The 19,880-nt window shown below is 43.0% G+C and overlaps 1 protein-coding gene across 2 annotated transcripts in view; it reads left to right on the plus strand.

Moving 5' to 3' along the window:
* The first annotated feature begins 1,572 nt into the window (after positions 1–1,572).
* LOC120909285 (membrane-spanning 4-domains subfamily A member 4D-like) overlaps positions 1,573–19,880 on the plus strand; it is a 56,081-nt gene continuing 37,773 nt past the window's right edge. The window contains exons 1-3 of one of the 2 annotated variants that reach the window (XM_040321027.1): positions 1,573–1,700; positions 10,468–10,833; positions 14,384–14,494. In XM_040321027.1, coding sequence (XP_040176961.1) covers positions 10,477–10,833; positions 14,384–14,494 — 468 coding nt within the window. In that variant the 5' untranslated portion in view covers positions 1,573–1,700; positions 10,468–10,476. The remainder of the gene's footprint in view (positions 1,701–10,467; positions 10,834–14,383; positions 14,495–19,880) is intronic. The other variant, XM_040321026.1, reaches the window with a different exon arrangement.

Here is a 19,880-nt window from a genome sequence, read left to right on the forward strand (position 1 = left end):
TAGGGAGCGCAATATTTTCTCTTTTTTCTGTTTTATCATTTTCACTGTAATCGGTGCATTTTTATAGCACTGATCGCTGTAAAAATGACAATGGTCCCAAAAATTTGTCAAAAGTGTCCGATGTGTCCGCCATAATGTCACAGTCACAATAAAAATCGCACATCGCCGCCATTACTAGTAAAAAAATAAATAATAAAAATGCCATAATTCTATCCCCTATTTTGTGGATGCTTTAACCTTTGCGCAAACCAATCAATACGCGCTTATTGCGATTTTTTTCCATTGAAACGGCGACACCCTTATGGATGCTTTTGCTGATCCTCGTGTTAGTAAAAGTTTGGTGAGAGACGATTCTCGCTTTTCACTCTTCGTGCTTTTCAGTCCATTATAGCGTGACAAATGTGCTTTCTCCATTCCGAACACTAGTTTTACCAGAACGAGCGCTCCCGTCTCATATTTGATTCTGAACAAGCACGTTTTTTTTCCCCTCGGGAAAGCATACAAACGACCGGTTTTACCGACGGGAAAAAGTCCGCTGGGAATTCCGGCAGGAAAAAAGAAAACACGCTCTCTTTTATTTCCCGCAGTTTTCCTGTCGGAAAAACTGCGATGGAGCATACACAGGGTCGTGATTCCCGGCCAAAAGCTCTCCCCAGGCATGTTATGTAAATCAATTAGGCATTTTAAATGTTTCACTTAAAGGCATGTCACAAAATAGAAGTTATTTTTTCAAATGCTTATGCCGCGTACACACGATAATTTTTCGGCATGAAAAAAAACGTTGTTTTTAAAAAACGTAATTTAAAATGGTCGTGTGTGCGCTTCACATCATTGTTCAGGTTCTGAAAAACAACAAAAAAAAAATTCAAACATGCTGCATTTTTTAACGTCGTTTTAAACAATGTCGTTTTTCGGGTTGTAAAAAATTACCGTGTGTGGGCTAAAACGACGTAAAAAACCTGTGCATGCTCAGAAGCAAGTTATGAGACGGGAGCGCTCGTTCTGGTAAAACTACCGTTCATAATGGAGTAAGCACATTCATCACGCTGTAACAGACAAAAAAGCGCGATTCGTCTTTTACTAACACGGAATCAGCTAAAGCAGCCCAAAGGCGAATGGAACTTCCCCTTTATAGTGCCGTCGTACGTGTTGTACGTCACCGCGCTTTGCTAGATCATTTTTTAAAAACGACGGTGTGTAGGCAACATCGTTTTAATGATGAAGTTGGGAAAACTTTGTTTTTTCGACATGCCGAAAAACAACGTTTTTTTTACCATGCTGAAATATGATCATGTGTACGCGGCATTAGTCTTGTAGCCCAGAAAATGGGCAGATTCAGTTCCTATTGATTTCAATGAGGTTTCAGCATTCAAACTTCTTTGAAGTTTGCCATACCCTGCTCAAAGCAAACCCAGGGCTTATTATACCATCTGTAAGGAAATGTCATTCCAGTATTTCCAGAGATAGAATATCTTGCACATGTGACAATGTTATCTCCAATCTCTCTATAGGTAATAAGTAAATTGCATTCTAAAGGTTGCTTCCTTCTACAGTGCTTTATTTTTTCTCTCCTATACTATGCAGTCACATGTAGGCAAGAGTCATTGTCACGTGAGTCATTGATTTATTACGCAGTAGAAGATTGGCAGAGCATTAGAGAGACGAGGAGCTTCAGACAAACAACCATCGGGCGCAGACAGGTAGAGTTCATCTTGAACTTTCCAAGTTATTTTTTTTGTCATATGTGTCTGAGATCCAAGTTGTCCACATCTTCTGTAAAACACAAGTTAAGATAGGCTGGCAAAGAGATTCAAAAATTGGGTGCAATTTTGAGACAAAAGAAAAATATATATGCTCACCTAGTTGTGGGTGATAGGCACTGGGCTTTTTTTCAACGAGAACATGGTGGTACACAGTTCCAGCCCTGAATGTATATACTGGCAAAGGGGTGCTTGGGCCGGCTAGAAGGTCTATTTATGCTCACTGTATTGTTGCTGAGGGGGTTTAGTGTTGCTGGGGGGTCTATTGTTGCTATAGACAGACAATCTACTATTGTGAGGGGGTCTATTTTAGCTGGAGAAGGTCTATTGTTGCTATAGGGAATCTATCTTTGTGAGGGTGTTAATTGTATCTGGAGAAGGTCTATTGTTGCTATAGGGAATTTACTGTTGTGAGGGTGTTTATTTTATCTGGAGAAGGTCTATTGTTGCTGGCGGAGGAACTACTGTTTTGGTGCAGGTCTGTCGTTGCTAGCTGTTGGAGGGCCTATTATTGCTGCTGTGGCGGATCTGTTGTTGCTAAGGAGGGTCTATTGTTGCTGAGGGGATCCAGTAGTAGGGAGGGTGGGGGGTAGGGACAAGGGACAGTGCTTCGAGGTGGATTTAGGGCAGGGAAAATGGGTGAATTGAGGGAAAACCTTGAGGGAGTACCTGCAGCTTTTCACTGATAAAAAAGCCCTGGATAGACATATGTCATGTATTATGCCGCGTACACACGATCATTTTTTGGCATGAAAAAAAATGAAGTTTTTCCAACTTCATCATTAAAAACTACGTTGCCCACACACCATCGTTTTTAAAAAATGATGAAAAAAGCTTGGTGACGTACAACACGTACGACGGCACTCTAAAGGGGAAGTTCTATTCGCCTTTGGGCTGCTTTAGCTGATTCCGTTTTAGTAAAAGACGATTCGCGCTTTTCTGTCTGTTACAGCGTGATGAATGTGCTTACTCCATTATGAACGGTAGTTTTACCTAAAAGAGCGCTCCCGTCTCATAACTTGCTTCTGAGCATGCGCGGGTTTAAAATGCCGTTTTAGCCCACACACGATCATTTTTTTACAACCCGAAAACAAATTTTTTTAAAACGATGTTAAAAAATGCAGTATGTTTAAAAAAATTTTTGTCGTTTTTCAGAAGCCGAAAAACGATGTGAAGCCCACACACGATCATTTTAAATCACGTTTTTAAAAAAATAGTTTTTTTTCATGCTGAAAAATGATCGTGTGTACGCGGCATAAAGTGTAAAGGCATATATCTAATAGAACAGTCATTGTCAGGTTTCATTCTAAGTTAAAGGTTTGTTGAAATAATTTTAATTAGGAATGAGTGGAGTGATTTTGCATTAAAATTTATCACAGCTTTTGAATATTGAGCTACAGTATGTAGTAACTTATTTGAATATAAAAGTTCTACAATGTTTTTATTTTTTTTATTGAATTTATTTAGAATGTATTAGTGTTCTTTTTTTTATTTGTGTTTTTTCTTGTTCTAGTGTGTTTTTTTTTTATATTGTCGCTATCATTTCTTTTTCTTCTCTGTGAACAAGATGCAACATAATTTGGCTAATGAGGGGAAACGGGTCAAGGATAGCCAAGGACAGTCGAAAGCAACTTCTGTAACCCTAAGGCTCCATGCACACTGGGCTTAAAAAAATGTCTGTTCTTTTTGGTGTAAAAAACGTCCATATATAGCATTTTTTGTACAAAGTTTAGACGAGCTTAGGAGAGTTTTACGTTTTTTCTGCCAGTGAGCTCCAATCAGAAACGCGAATGAGAAGGTTTTTTTTTCCTGCCTCTAAACGTTCTTCTAAAAAATATGCCTGTAAACGTCCTAATGTGTATGGACACATAGGATAACATTGAGTTGCTTCTACAGGCAGAACACAAAACTCCTGTAGAAGCAAATGTTTTTTATTCCAGTGTGCATGGAGCCTCAAGAGCCATTTAAAACCCATTTGCAACCTTAAAAGCAACCAAAAACTACCTTCATTTTGTATACCCCAATAATCTGGTGCATTTCATTGAAATCTCCTAATGTTTCGTGAAATTCCAGGGGAATGAAAACTCAAAATTTTCATATCTGGTTTTGGCATGTTTCAGGAATAAAAGCTCCTATGTCATCTTCACTAGGTTTAATGTGACACTAACTCTGACAAAAAAAGGAAATCACAGTATTTATTGGCGTATAACATGCACAGGCATATAATACAATTTTGGGTACCAGTTCTCAAAAAGGATATCGGGGAACTGGAGAAAGTGCAGAGAAGGGCATCCAAACTGATAAGAGGCATGGAGGAGCTTAGCTATGAGGAAAGATTAGAATAACTAAATGTATTCACTCTTAAGAGTAAAATAAGGGGGGATATGATCCACATGTACAAATATATAATGGGTCCATATAGTGAACTTGGTGTTGAGTTATTTACTTTACGGTCAACACCGAGGACAAGGGGGCACTCTTTACGTCTAGAGGAAAAGAGATTTCATCTCCAAATACGGAAAGGTTTCTTCACAGTAAGAGCTGTGAAAATGTGGAACAGACTCCCTCCAGAGGTGGTTCTGATCAGCTCCTTAGATTGCTTTAAGAAAGGTCTGGATACTTTCCTAAATGTACATAATATTTGTAGGTAAAGTTAATCCAGGGTAAATCCGATTGCCTCTCGGGAGATCATGAAGGAATTTTTTCCCCAGCTGTAGAAAATTGGATCATGCTCTGCTGTTTTTTTTTTGCCTTCCTCTGGATCAACTGTGGGTATGTGAGTTGGGTGTATGGGATTGTACTGTGTTTTTTATTTTGTCTGTTTTTTTTTTTTTTTGTGGTTGGACTGGATGGACTTGTGTCTCTTTTCAACCTGACTAACTATAACACGCACCCTGATTTTAGGAGGGAAGTTTAAGGAAAAAAACCGTACATTTTAAATAAAGAACTTTGAAGCAAAATTAGGGTCACAGCTCATCAATGCTCAGTGCCCATCTGCAGCCATTAAATTGCCCAACAATGCACCCTGCTCAGTGCCCATCTGCAGCCATTAAATTGCCCAACAATGCACCCTGCTCAGTGCTTATCTGCAGCCATTAAATTGCCCAACAATGCACCCTGTTTAGTGCCCATCTACAGCCATTAAATTGCCCAACAATGCACCCTGCTCAGTGCACATCTACAGCCATTAAATTGCCCAACAATGCAGCCTGTTCAGGGCCCATCTGCAGCCATTAAATTGCCCAAAAATGCAACCTGCTCAGTGCCCATCTGCAGCTATTAAATTGTCCAACAATGCAACCTGCTCAGTGCCCATCTGCAGCCATTAAATTGCCCAACAATGCACCCTGCTCAGTGCTTATCTGCAGCCATTAAATTGCCCAACAATGCACCCTGTTTAGTGCCCATCTACAGCCATTAAATTGCCCAACAATGCACCCTGCTCAGTGCACATCTACAGCCATTAAATTGCCCAACAATGCAGCCTGTTCAGGGCCCATCTGCAGCCATTAAATTGCCCAAAAATGCAACCTGCTCAGTGCCCATCTGCAGCTATTAAATTGTCCAACAATGCAACCTGCTCAGTGCCCATCTGCAGCCATTAAATTGCCCAACAATGCACCCTGCTCAGTGCCTATCTGAAGCTATTAAATTGCCCAACAATGCAGCCTATTCAGTGCCCATCTGCAGCCTATAAATTGCTCAACAATGCAGCCTGTTCAGTGCCCATCTGCAGCCTCACTTTTCCCATCATTGCAGCCTCACCAGTGTTGGATTATCCCTGCTGTCTCTGAGGGAAGAGGAGGAGCAAGCGTCACTGAATTACACAGAGCCGTGATCTCCTGTGTATCCGGCACTCTGTCACTCACAGCCACACCTTCTGGCCCTGCTTATATGATAGACAGAACAGTGGCCCAATGCGGGGCCAGGAGGTGTGGCCGTGCGTGACAGAGCGCCGGGTACACAGGAAATCCCGGCTTTATTTAATTCTGCGGCGCTCGCTCCTCTTCCCTCAGAGACAGCAGGGATCGGCGTATAACACGCACTGATTTTAAGGGGGAAAAGTGTGTGTTATATGCCGATAAATACAGTATATTCAACAATGCAACCCAAAATTACCAGATGAACAAGAATAGAGTCATGAGTCACAGCATTGGGGTTTTTACTGTTGAAGTATCCAAGACTTAAGCCAGCCAGAATTTCGAAAGAATTTTCTTTCGAAAATAGTATCAAAGAATTTTCTTACGAATTCTGCACTGTTAGTGGGCTGCAGCAACAGCCGATTTTTGTGCGGCAATCAAATTTGAGAAATCGGACATGTTGGAAATGTTTTGAAAAACAAACGATTTTCTAATTAATGATGGGAGAATCGTGTGAGAAATGTAATAGAAAAAAAAATGCACATGTGCAAGAAAAGAAAATTCCCGGAGAGAGAAGAAGATTCCCGGCCACGAAAATTCTTTTCTGTAGCAACATGAAGGCTTGGTCAGCTGAATTTCGAAAATCAATGGTGGCATCATCAGATCACAACAAAAAAAACCCTCTTATTTTGAAAAGAAAATTTGTTCGAAATTCAACCGAAATTCGGCTTTAGAAGAAGGCAGGGGCTGACTCAGCCTATCAGGCTCTACTTGTATCTAACATATCACCTTTGGATGGACTGCCCTTTAATTTATATTTAATGCTAAAAAAATCAGGAGCTTTGAGTGTATTTTTTATTATCAGGTCAATTCAGATGACTTGGGCTTCAAATAAAGCTTGAAATTAACAATGTGATGGCATTTATTCACATTTTCACTGAATTTCTAATCTTTATACTAAATTAACAGTAGAACCCCATTGACGTCTATGGGACTCGAACGTTCGAATTCAAAAGTGCTCATTTTAAAGCGCAATATACAAGTTATTGTCGAAAAACGGGTTTGGAGACCCGGGTCTTGCCTGAGGGAACATGTATCAATGGAAAAAAAGTTTTAAAAACTGTAATTTTTTTCAGGACTCCTGAAAAATCGACCGTTTTTAAAACTTTTTTTCCATTGATACATGTTCCCTCGGGCAAGACCCGGGTTCTCAAAGACGTTTTCACTATAGACACAGGTACAATATTTAAAGGAATTTTTCATTTTTTTATTTTTTTTATTTAAGCATCATTAAAATCACTGCTCCTGAATCTTTAGGTGCAAACTACAGAGCACACGGCCAGTACACACCAAGTAGCTTTAGGTGCAAACTACAGAGGACACAGGCAATAAAACACGTAAGAATACTGCAGCTAGCACAATCACCTGCCTGCCAGTAAATTAGGAAGAACTGATCTAGCTAAACTATACAGTGTATAAATATATGTACAACACCTGGGATGTATATATCCTCTACACACTGTAACATTAACTGACTAGCCTGCCTGCTCTGTCTACCTGCAAAAAATTACACTCTCTCTGTCCTCTCTTAACCACCGCAACACACTACACAAGGCCGACCTGCAGGCGGCCTTTTATAGTGTGGGGCGTGTACTAAACCCCCTGAGCCATAATTGGCCAAAGCCACCCTGGCTTTGGCCAATTATGGCTCTCTGTTTTTTGCAAGCTGTGATTGGCCAATCATCAGCCAGCGATGCCGCGGTGAATTCTGGTCTGTGAAACGTAACTCGAATTTGGCGCGAACGACCCGTTTTGTTCGTATTTCGACGAACGATCGAACATACGATGCTCGAGTCGAATACGAAGCTCATCCCTATGACGGAGTTGTCCACTCTTTTATTCTAGGGAACAACCACCTTAGCCATAATAGAATTCCACGTCCTAGGACTGCCTATTTCACCCAATAGGGCTCTGTGATCAAGCCCTATTGGGTGAAATGCACCAGCGCGGTCCTGAAGCGGGGACTGCTTGTGTGGCGGTTATGGTTGCCCATGGAATGAACTTGGATTATAGTGGCGTCATTGATGTGCAGTGGTCTCACATTCCTGCAACATATTTTTCTGTCTAGATTTTTCAAATCTAACACGCATGGTATGCTGGTACGTTTTTTTAAATCTGTGAATAAAATGACCATTTGCCAGGAGAAGTAAATGTATTCATTATATTTAAAATACTATGCAATGATCTTAGTTTGATTTTGTTCATTTTTATTATTGACTTCTCCCATTCACTAATTTCTTAAAAATACCAAATAGAATTAAATAATTGATCGTAATCCTTAAACTGCAACCACAAGGAATGACAATAGCACCTGGCATTGCTGTAATTAAATGGTCAGACCTTAGGAGTTCCCAGTGAAGTTTCACTAGGTTTGTGTCTTTTTAACACAATGGAATTTTTAGACCTTTTAAGTCTGCTTTCCCCATTCCCAGCTCTTAAATTAGGGGTGTCCAAACTTTTTTCAAAGAGTGCCAAATTTGATGAAGTGAACATGCGTGAGGGCCGACCATTTTTGCCTGACATTCTTTGAACCATTAAAATTTGGTCCAATTCCAAGTACAACTGTTTTTCATGACGAGAAAAATTCAATTTTTTAAATTGGTCGTTTTAAAAACGATCTTGTGTATGCTCCAGAGCATGCTTCTCGGGCATTACAAATTTAGAACATGCTCTATTTTTTATTGTCATTTTTCACGTAGTCGTTTTTCTCGTCGTGAAAAATGGTCGTGTGTAGGCTTTAATGACGGGGAAAAAAAACGTGTATGCTCAGAAGCAAGTTATGAGAAGGAAAATTTGCATAATCAGCACAAAGGGTGGCGCCATTCGAATGGAACTTCCTCTTTATAGTGCCGTCGTACGTCACCACGCTTTGCTCAAGCATTTTTTATCACGGTCGTGTGTATGCAAGGCAGGCTTGAGAGGAATCAGGTTGAGAAAAACTTCGTTTTTTTCATGACATGAAAAACGGTTGTGTGTACAGGGCATAAGTGTGTTTGTTCGAGCACTAATACACCACCCAACACAAATTCTTCTGCCTTTGTCGCTGTGTGTGGTGAAGAGTTGAGCGTGTTATAGATATAGATATCTATATAGATATATATCTATATAGATATATCTTTTGTGGCCCCAACGAATCCCTGAGCGCCGCTCAAGACTAAGGATGAGCTCAGGAGTTTTATTTTATGTATACCTTATTTATCGGCGTATAACACACACCTTCACTTTAAGAGGGGAGTTTCAGGGGGAAAAAAAACTATTTTAACCACTTGACCACTGGGCACTTAAACCCCCTTCCTAACCAGACCAATTTTCAGCTTTCGGTGCTCTCACAATTTTAATGACAATTACTCAGTCATACAACATTGTGCCCATCTGAAATTAGAGCTTTCTTTTGGTGGTATTTCATCACCTCTGCGTTTTTTTATTTTTTGCGCTATAAAAGAAAAAACACTGAAAATTCTGTAAAAAAAAATAAAAAATAATCTTGCTTCTGTCATATTAGCAGGTATTGCAGAGTATTGGGTGTATTGCAGAGTATTGGGGGTATTGCAAAGTATTGGGGGTATTACAGAGTATTGGTGGTATTGCAGAGTATTGGGGTACGTCGTCGAGTATGGGGGGTATTGCAGAGTATGGGGGGTATTGCAGAGTATGGGGGGTATTGCAGAGTATGGGGGGGTTATTGCAGAGTATGGGGGGGTTATTGCAGAGTATGGGGGTTATTGCAGAGTATTGGTGTTATTGCAGAGTATTGCGGGTCTTCTAGACCCGGCGCTCACAGATGATTCCGGGAGCGTGCCCGCCCCAGGGGGCGCGCGAGAGGAGGATTCTGGGAGGACGTCCCAGGGACGTCCTCCCAGAACAACTCGACCGCGCTGTAGAAGTCTTTTGTCTATGGCGCGGTGACAAAGAGGTTAAATAAAGAACTGTGAAGTAAAATAAGGGTCAGTGCCCATGAATGCAGCTTCCCCATTGCCATGAATGCAGCCTCCCCACTGCCATGAATGTAGCCTCCCCACTTCCATGAATGCAGCCTCCCCACTGTCATCAGTGCACCCTGATCCATGCCTATTTGCAGCCTTTGGAGGGGACAGGGAGGGGGCGGGACGAGCGCTAACAGATTACATGCAGGAGAATCTCCTGTTTTCTCGGCGGCCTCTTTAATACCAAGTCCTGCCTTCTATGATAGACAGAAGAGTTGTCCAATGGCAGCCCAGGAGACAGAACTTCCTAGTACAGATGCCGCTGAGTAAACGCTTGTTATGCCCCCTCATTGTCCCCTCTGAGGTAGTGCCGATAAATACAGTATATATCTTTGTTAGCCAGGGGGCCGCAAAAGATATCTATATATCCAAATTACCAGGGGGGGCACATTAAACCGGAACAAGGGCCGCATTCGGCCCGTGGGCCAGACTTTGGACATTCATGTCTTAAATGAACCTGTGCTTTGCTCATGTAGAAATGTATACATACGTTTCTTTTGCTCCTTCGCATGTCTGGTCACTTGAGAAGAAGAAAACCTTATTGGAGCCCCAAGTCCTAATTGAAACTCATAAAGGACTTTCTCTGTGGCCCCTTGTTACAGCATTGAGAGCCTGAGTGGACACTCAACATGCACAGGAATGTCAAGTGAGAGTAAGCGGGTTAAGTCACATGCCTCTCCATATATGAAAGTAATGGGTATTCCTCCTTGGCAAATTGACTTGCGGGGGGTATAAAAAAGTTAACCTGTCTTGACTTGTTCTATTTAAATTCTTAAGTTGCTTATATTTTTACTTTTATTTCAGTAAGGTTTCATGATGTCAGCCTCAGAAAAAGAGGGCGATGTGCCTGGTTATGATGTCATGCAACCCACCATTTTTCCTCCCAATCCTGTACAACCAAATGCCATACCTGTCAACTTTCAATGGAACATGAATCCTGTACCGGCTGGGCCTAACGGGTATCCGGGAGCTCAAGTGTGGAATGTCTCAATGCCTCCACCACATATAATCTTCCAAAACAACAATCAACAGTGGACCGTCCAACCTTTACCACCAGGCTATCCAGGGTCCCCTGCCATGCCCCCTGCCACATTCCCTGCCACTCCCCAGGATACAAGGCTGGCTGCCCTACACAAGACATTTCTTAAAGGAAAACCATATGCTCTAGGGGTAAGTGTAATCAATAACTTCATCTTCCAGATTTAGTAAAAGACTAAGGGGTAGATTCAGATACAATGGAGTATCTTTCTGCGGGGCGAAACGTATCTCAGATACGTTATGCCGCCGTAAATTAGGGCGCAAGTTCCGTATTCAGAAAGAACTTGCGCCCTATGTTACGGCGGCGTAACGTATGTGGTCCGGCGTAAGCCCGCCTAATTCAAATGTGGATGATGTGGGCGTGTTTTATTCAAATGTAGTGTGACCCCACGCATTTGTTTTTTTTTTTTACGAACGGCGCATGCGTCATTCGTGAAAGAATCCCAGTGCCCATGCTCGAAATTAACCCGCAAAAAGCCAATGCTTTCGACGTGAACGTAAATTACGCACAGCCCCATTCACGGACGACTTACGCAAACGACGTAAAATTTTCAAAATTCGACGCGGGAACGACGTCCATACTTAACATAGGATACGCCTCATATAGCAGGGGTAACTATACGCCGGGAAAAAGCCTAACGTAAACGACGCAAAAAAATGCAAACGTATGTTTCTGAATCGGCGTATCTACCTAATTTGCATATTCGACGCGTAAATATGCGGAAGTGCCACCTAGCGGCCAGCCTAAAATTGCAAATAAGATACGACGGCGTAAGAGACTTACGCCGGTCGGATCTTAGTCAAATCTATGCGTAACTGATTCTATGAATCAGGCGCATAGATACGACGCCGCACACTCAGAGATACAACGGTGTATCTGGAGATACGCCGTCGTATCTCCTACATGAATCTACCCCCTAAGTGTATTTAGCGATAAGTCAAAAAACACAACAAGATGAACAGGTTCAAGAGTTTCTTTAAATGGTTTGGCCACATCTAGGTGTGGTAATTATTCGTTCACATTATTGGAAGTGGTCAGTGCACAAAGAGATGTTTTAACACATTGGAAAATAATTTTTAGGACCAATATCCTATCATTTCCTTTTCTTAGGACAAAGCTTTATTGCAGTGTTATTAAATCTTCGCATGCAAATATAATATAGTGTTACAGACATCAGCATTTACCCAGTTAGCTGTGTGCTTTTCTATGCAGACCTGTGGTTGCTTTGGTTTTTATCTCCCATTCTTCCCTTTTTAGGTTGCTCCATCTACTTGCAGAGACCCATGGAGCCACTTTTGCATGCATACTTCTGACTGGGGCTATAGACAAATCTCATGAGTCCACAGAAACATTTTTCCTGCTCCCCCCAGCTCCCTGAGCCTGTGCAATCTCTAGAGCAGTGGTTCTCAACCTGGGGGTCGGGACCCCCTCGGGGGTCGAATGATAATTTGCCAGGGGTCACTAAATCCTGGCCTGTTCCTAAAGCCCGCTCCGCTCTCCCAGCCTTTTTGCGACTGCCCAGCAGGGCTGTCTCTGTTGCCTGTGGCCACCCAGCTGGGCTGTTCCTGGAGCCCGCGGCCACCCACTCAGCCTCTTCGCAGCCACCCAATCAGTCCACGACATGGCTGGGGGGCAGAGACTTAAGGTCAGCTGACTGGTGAGGAATGTGAAGTGGGAGGGGCTGGAGGAGACCCTACCTCCTGATTTCAGCACAGGTGTCACTGTTACGAGACACCACAAAGCTGGAGACACAGTGAGTAATACTACCTCTGATTGTAGTTGCCATTAAAAGTCCCCACTACAGTTCTCAGATTAGCAGATGACCTTGATCAAGAGCACCCAAGTTGGCTGATCAGAACTCCCCCCAGCACTGCCACTCATCCCAACTGTCCACCCCCACCCCCCCCCACCAAGGAGTAAGAGAAGGACTAACAAATAGAGAATACATGAAAGGGAGAGGAAAATAGGGGGAGTAACAAAGAAAAAGGGAGAGAAAGAATAAGAGAAAGACCAACAAAGATGGCTAGAGAGAGGGATGGGGAAAAAATAAGAAATTAAGAGAGAGAGAGATAAAAGGGAAAGAAAGGAGAACAAAGAGAAAGAGTGATACATCCTAAAATGTACCATAAGGTGTTTAATACTGTACGAGTGGAAGGGACTCGGGGGAGCGCCAAATGTCCATGGGTTAGGGGCGCAAATAACTTTGCCTTGGGTGCTGACAACCCACGCTACGAAAATTATTTTACTGTTAGGGGTCCCCACAACTTGGGAAATTTTATCAAGGGGTCACGGCACTAGAAAGGTTGAGAACCACTGCTCTAGAGCTATGTGCATGTTGGGCACTTACTGTAGGTGGTGCACTCAACTTATCCAGACATTCAAAGAATCACAGGTATGCAACCTGGAGTCAGTGATGTTGAGTGGACAGTAAAAGGAACTGTTTGCGGCCACATTTTAAAAGAATTGGACATTAGGTTACCTAATATGCTAATAATATACTACTTTAAATATCATTTTTGAATGGACTAATCCTTTAGATAAAATTGAAGAACTGTAGAAACATAGAAGAAACATAGAAACACAAAGGCCCATCTAGTCTGCGGCTTTTGTTTATTTACATTTTTTTTTTTTGCTTGGGTATAGACCTATGTTTATACCAAGCATGTTTTAATTTGCATACTGTTTATTGACTCACTGGCCCAGATTCAAGAAGCAATTGCGCCTGTGTAACCATAGGTTACACAGCGCAATTGCTTACTTGCTCCGGCGTTACGAATGCTCCTGATTCAGGAACATCGTAACGCCGACTGCAGCCTAAAATCTGCGTGGCATAAGGCTCTTATGCCACGCATATTTTAGGCTGCATTCTTGCGATGACCGCTAGGGGGCGCTCCCTTTGTGGTCAGTGTATAGTATGCAAATTGCATACTAACACCGATTCACAATGTTGCGCGAGCCCTGCGTACGCAAGTTACGTCGTTTCCGTTCGGCGTGTTTAGCGTAAGGCTGCCCCTTCTAATAGTAGGGGCAGCCAATGCTAAAGTATACCCGTCGTTCCCGCGTCGAGAAATTTAAATTTCACGTCGCTTGTGTAAGTGATTCGTGAATGGCGCTGGACGCCATTCACGTTCACTTGGAAGCAAATGACGTCCTTGCGACGTCATTTGCCGCAATGCACGTCGGGAAAGTTTCCCAACGGAGCATGCGCTCTACGCTCGGCGCGGGAGCGCGCCTAATTTAAATGATTCCCGCCCCCTACGGGATCATTTACATTAGGCGCCCTTACGCAGGGCAAGTTTACACAGCACACACACAATTTACAGATCTACTGCTCCGTGAATCGTGGGTAGCGCAGTAAATTTGCGGGGGCGCAGGGCAAAAACGTTGCCCTGCGCCTCCGCAAGAAAGGGGCAAATCTACCTGAATCCGGGCCACTACCTCTGCTGGAATTACGTTCCAAGCAACCACCACTCAATAAATAAAATGCTACATTCTTAGGTTAGTTTTGAACTTTCCTCCTGCTAGGTTATGTTTATAATCTTGAACCGTAACCCAAATGTAGACAGTTCCTAGTAGGCACAATATATGGAACAACATAGGTAATTAATATACCAATGCAATTGGCAATCCAATTTCATGACCTTACCTGGGATCCCAACCATTTTTTTTTCTTATTTACAGATTGTGCTGATTGTAACATCCATCCTAGAAATAGCTTTTGGCATTTCTGTCTGTTTTCTTATGACCCCACCTTCACTTCTCAGCGGAATTCTGTTCTGGGGACCAATCTTTGTAAGTACTAAAACTACAAATTTGCAAATAATGAGAATTTTCTGTGTATTTTATTCAGTGTTGGAAACGCGCCAAGAGTAATCCATGCATCACACGCTCAGCAAGAGCCTGATGTCAAACAAGGCTCTTGAAAGGAAAGCAAGTTCATCGGACATATTTTCTGGCTTGTAGGTTATATTCATACACTTAACCAGAGGCTTAACTAGATCCTTCAGGGTCCCAGTGCAAGAAACTATGAAGGGCCCCCCTCTACCCCCCCTCACTTCAAACAAGCAAGATTTTGATACTTTTTTCAATATATAAAGTAGTGATGTAAAGGGCAACAATGTGGACCCTGATATAAAGGGGAACACTGCAGACTCTGTTGTAAAGGGTACTCTGATGTAAGGTGGTCTGGTGACCAGATCCCCCCTCCCTCTTTTACAACAGAGAGTCCACAGCGTTCCCCTTTACATCACAGTCTACAAAGTTTTCCTTAGCAATGTAAGCGGGAACCCTGCGGATTCTGATTTAAGGGGGAACACTGGGAACTCTGATGTAAGGGGGGACTATGGTGACCAGAGATCACCTTAAATAAGAGTCTGCAGAGTGAATACACTAAGGTAAGGGGGTTACTGATATAAGAAGGAGCCTTTAAATCAGTGTCCCATGTGACAGGAAGTCAGGTAAATCTGTGGGTGTTGTCACTGATGGGACATACATTTCTGCTTTGTTTAGACAATACACAGATGGTTATTGGGTGTCGGCTACAAACATAGCCAGAGAAAGGCTAAAGGCCGTTGAAAGACTCCAGCTGTTCAGAGTGAGGCAATTAAGGCCTCTATAAATAGTCCAAAGGATTACCACTAATTGGCTGCATCACTCCTAAGGCTGTGTGAGTAGGAGAGCAGTGCCAGAAGGTCTTCTGTGGAGGTGAGGAGAGGATTGATTTTTCTGTGTGATAAAAATCAAAAGACTATTGTTTTTCTGCTGTATGACCAGCACTGTCTACCCAGCAGTAGGCTGTGTTAGACTTCATAGATAGGTTCCTGTGTGGAAGGTAGACGCCCAAAGTGGCTAGGATTTATTTTATGTTTGATTTTGTTTATGCTGTTTGGAGGTTTGCAATTGTTTTCCAGCAAGATGGAAAAAGAAACCAAAAACTTTGTTTTCAACCGTCTTCGACTGCCAGTCTGTATAAATTCAATGTTTGGTGAACCCATCCAAGGGGTCACACACCCCCCGCTACCGAGCTAACCCCTTACAGGGGGAACACTGGGAACTCTGATGTAAGGGGGGACTATGGTGACAAGAGATCACCTTACATAAGAGTCTGCAGAGTGAATACACTAAGGTAAGGGGGTTACTGATATAAGGGGGAGCCTTTAAATCAGTGTCCCACCATTCTTTAGTGTATTCACTCCACCCTTACATCAGTGACCCCCCACAGACTTTGTGTGGCCTGGAGCTGTCACTCTGATCTCAACTTCTAGCAGTAATGGCCAGTACATAGCAGAGAGGGCAGGCTTTGATCTTCTTCTCCTCCTCCGCTCCCCCCCTCCTTGTGGTCTCTTTTAACTTTCAGGAAAAGGTGTCAAACCTTTGTAACATTTTTCGACTGCTCCGGAACTGTGGATACGGAGTTCTGGAGCTGGGGAAAAGTGACACCTCAGGACAAACCATAATTTTTATTTATTTTTTATAAACCTTTTTTATTTCATATTTTTTTAAGCGCACAACAATAATATTATTGTCATAGGCTGGTTCTAAATGAGTTCAAATTTGGTCAGTACAGCAGGGACCAGCTGTAATTCAATCCAGGGGTTGACAAATTTGCTTGGAATCTAGGAGCCAGCTAAAAAAGTTAGGAGCCAGAAAACGCACCCTGTCCCGACGAGCTTGCGCGCAGAAGCGAACACATACGTGAGCAGCGCCCGCATATGTAAACGGTGTTCAAACAACACATGTGAGGTATCGCCACGATTGGTAGAGCGAGAGCAATAATTCTAGCCCTAGACCTCCTCTGTAACTCAAAACATGCAACCTGTAGATTTTTCTAAACGTCGCCTATGGAGATTTTAAAGGGTAAAAGTTTGTCGGCATTCCACGAGCGGATGCAATTTTGAAGCGTGACATGTTGGGTATGAATTTACTCAGCGTAACATTATCTTTCATAATATTAAAAAAAATGGGGATAACTTTACTGTTGTCTTATTTTTAATTAAAAAAAAGTGTAATTTTTTCCCAAAAAAGTGCGCTTGTAAGACCGCTGCGCAAATACGGCATGACAGAAAGTATTGCAACGATCGCCATTTTATTCTCTAGGGTGTTAGGATAAAAAACTATATATCATGTTTGGGGGTTCTAATTAGAGGGAAGAAGATGGCAGTGAAAATAGTGAAAAATGACATTAGAATTGCTGTTTAACTTGTAATGCTTAACTTGTAATACCAACGGATGGCGCCAGCTCACAAAAAAAACCCACCTTCCAAGCCAAGTCGCCAGGACACTATTTCTAGTCGCCATGGCGACCTGGCGCCTGGGATTTGTCGATCCCTGATTCAATCCATGTATGGGCAACATGGTTGTACAGATGTCGCTCTACCGATGAACTGTACATTCAACCTGTTGGAAAATTTCCACCTGATCAGCACTGTCAGCTCTAGCCAGGGGTTCTGATTTGAGGTGGGCTAACAGTTTGAGCCAACCAAAAGTTTGACCTGAACATCACCTGTTCGTGTGTTCAGTGAACACCGGAATTAGTGACGTGCTCGGAGGGATGTTCGCCCACCAAGCACCCCACAATGCACTGCATGCTTCACAGTGCATTCTAGGGCCCTAATTGGATGAAGCCTTGCACCTGACCACTGGTCGGGTGCAAGGCTTCGCCAGTTAGCACTCTCAGAGCCTTAATTGGACAAAGCGATGATGGCTTTCTCCAATCACAGCTAAGTACTCATAGTCCCACCCAGGGCCAGAGTAAGGATTTTTGTCTATTTAGGCAAAGGTGCACACCCCCCCAACCATCCTCCTGTCACCCTCTCCCCTCCACAGTGCAAACCCCCAGCCCAAAATGGCAAACATTTTATTTGCCTGCTGATGTTACATCATCAATGTTACCATCAGGGCTCTAGTCCTGCGGGAACGCGTGGGAACGGAGTTCCTGCACTTTTTTCACAGCAGGAACGCAGTTCCCTTTGCAGGACTAGAGCAGCCGAGCCGCCCGAGCCAATCCTTCACAAAGCGGCGATGCCCAGCTCGAGTCACTGTCAGGGGCAGGCGAACCTTAGTAATCCTTTATGTTACTGGCCGCTTCCTGTATATGGATTCATCGGGTAGTGTGCGGGTATTCCGTCACTTCCTCGATGCCGCAATGTCTCCTGGGAGCTTTTGTCATTGTTCCCAGGAAACATTCCGAAGGTCTGCCGCGAGTTATCGCAGGATTTAGAAAGAACTTGCTTAAAAAAACATGCGGTTTAGTAATTATGCATATGAGCGTATAATTTTTTTTTTTTTGGTGGGGGAGTGGATCTTGGGTGGGAGTTCCCACACTTTTTTCCCCAGGACTTGACCCCTGGTTACCATGCATTCTGTCATGAATGTAATGCAGTGTAGATCGAAATGCATTACATTCTTTCCCGGCCTTGTTAGCCAGGGAAACTGTCAATGTTGCTCCTGGCTCAGGAACAGGAAAGGGAGGAGAGCAGATGTGTCAGACTGCATACATGGCACATGAGATGATCAGAGACTGCATCCATGACATATGAGATGAGACCGCGTACATGACACAACAAGAGTTGAAGCTGTTAAAGCTGCAAAGGGTGGGCCAACTCAATATTAAACCCTATGGACTAAGGCCTAGATTCACGTAGGGCGGCGTATGTTTGAGCCGGCGTAGCCTATCGTATTTACGCTACGCCGCCGCAAGTTAGAGAGGCAAGTGCTGTATTCACAAAGCACTTGCGTCCTAAGTTACAGCAGCGTACCGTAAATCTGCCGGCGTAAGCTCGCCTAATTCAAATTGGGAAGAGGTGAGCGTGTTTTATGTTAATAAAGCATGACCCCACGTAATTGACGTTTTGAACGTACGGCGCATGCGCCGTCCGTGGACGTATCCCAGTGCGCATGCGTCGGATAGAATGCCTAAAATATGTCGAACACTGCCTACGATGTGAACGTAACTTACGCACAGCCCTTTTCGCGTACGACTTACGCAAACGACGTAAAAAGATACGCTTGTTCCGACGTCCATACTTTGCATGGGCTGCGCCACCTAGAGACATGCTTTATCTTTACGCCGGCGTATATCTTACGTAAACGGCGTAACTAATTTCGACGGGCGTACGTACGTTCGTGAATCGGCGTATCTTGCTCATTTGCATATTCGACGCGGAAAACAACGGAAGCGCCACCTAGCGGCCAGCGTAAATATGCACCCTAAGATACGACGGCGTAGGAGACTTACGCCGCTAGTATCTTAGCCTAATTTAAGCATATCTGGTTTCCAGAATACGCTTAAATATACGATGGTGCAGATTCTGACTTACGACGGCGTATCTACTGATACGCCGACGTAACACTTTGTGAATCTGGCCCTAAGACTGGAATGCCATTAAAGTTCATGTGCGTGTAAAGGCAGACGTCCCAATACTTTAAAAAATATAGTGTATATTAAAATGTAAGGGTCCCAACACGAACCTTTGGTGTACACCACTAATAACCTTAGACAATTCAGAATAATGTCGCATACACACAATTGGATTTTCCGTTGGATGTTTTTTTCGACGGAATTCCGCTCAAGCTAAACTCGGTCACACAAAAGTTCTCTGAACTTTCGACTGTCAAAAACGTGGTGACATACAACACTACGACGAGCTGAAAAAATTAAGCTCAATGCTTCCGGGCATGCGTTGAATTTTTTCCTAGCATGCGTCGGAATTTTGTGCATCGGAATTGCTACAGACGATCGGAGATTCCGATCAGAATTTTTTTCCCATCTGAAAATTTGAGAACCTGCTCTCAATCTTTTGCTGGCGGAAATTCTGACAGAAAAAGTCAGATGGAGCATACACACATCGGACTTTTGCTGGCTGAATTTCCGACTGTGTGTACGCAGCATAAGAATCGATAACCACTACTCTCTGAATTCTTTTAGCCTGTTTTTTATCCATTTACAAACTGATCTTTCCAAGCCTGTAAACTTTCCCTTACACATTAGCTGTGTGTGTGGGGAACAAAATCCAAATACTGTATACTATATCGACAGCCACTCCTTTGTCTAAGTTTTGCTTATTTCCTCATAAAAAGAAATCAGATTTGTTTGACAACTTTAGACTTTTATGAATCCATGCTGTCTATAGCTTAAAATATTGTTTTCTAGCAAAAATAATTCTACGTGATCTTTTTA

This window comes from Rana temporaria, chromosome 8 (assembly GCF_905171775.1).
Source record: "Rana temporaria chromosome 8, aRanTem1.1, whole genome shotgun sequence".
In the NCBI taxonomy this organism is placed as follows: domain Eukaryota; kingdom Metazoa; phylum Chordata; class Amphibia; order Anura; family Ranidae; genus Rana; species Rana temporaria.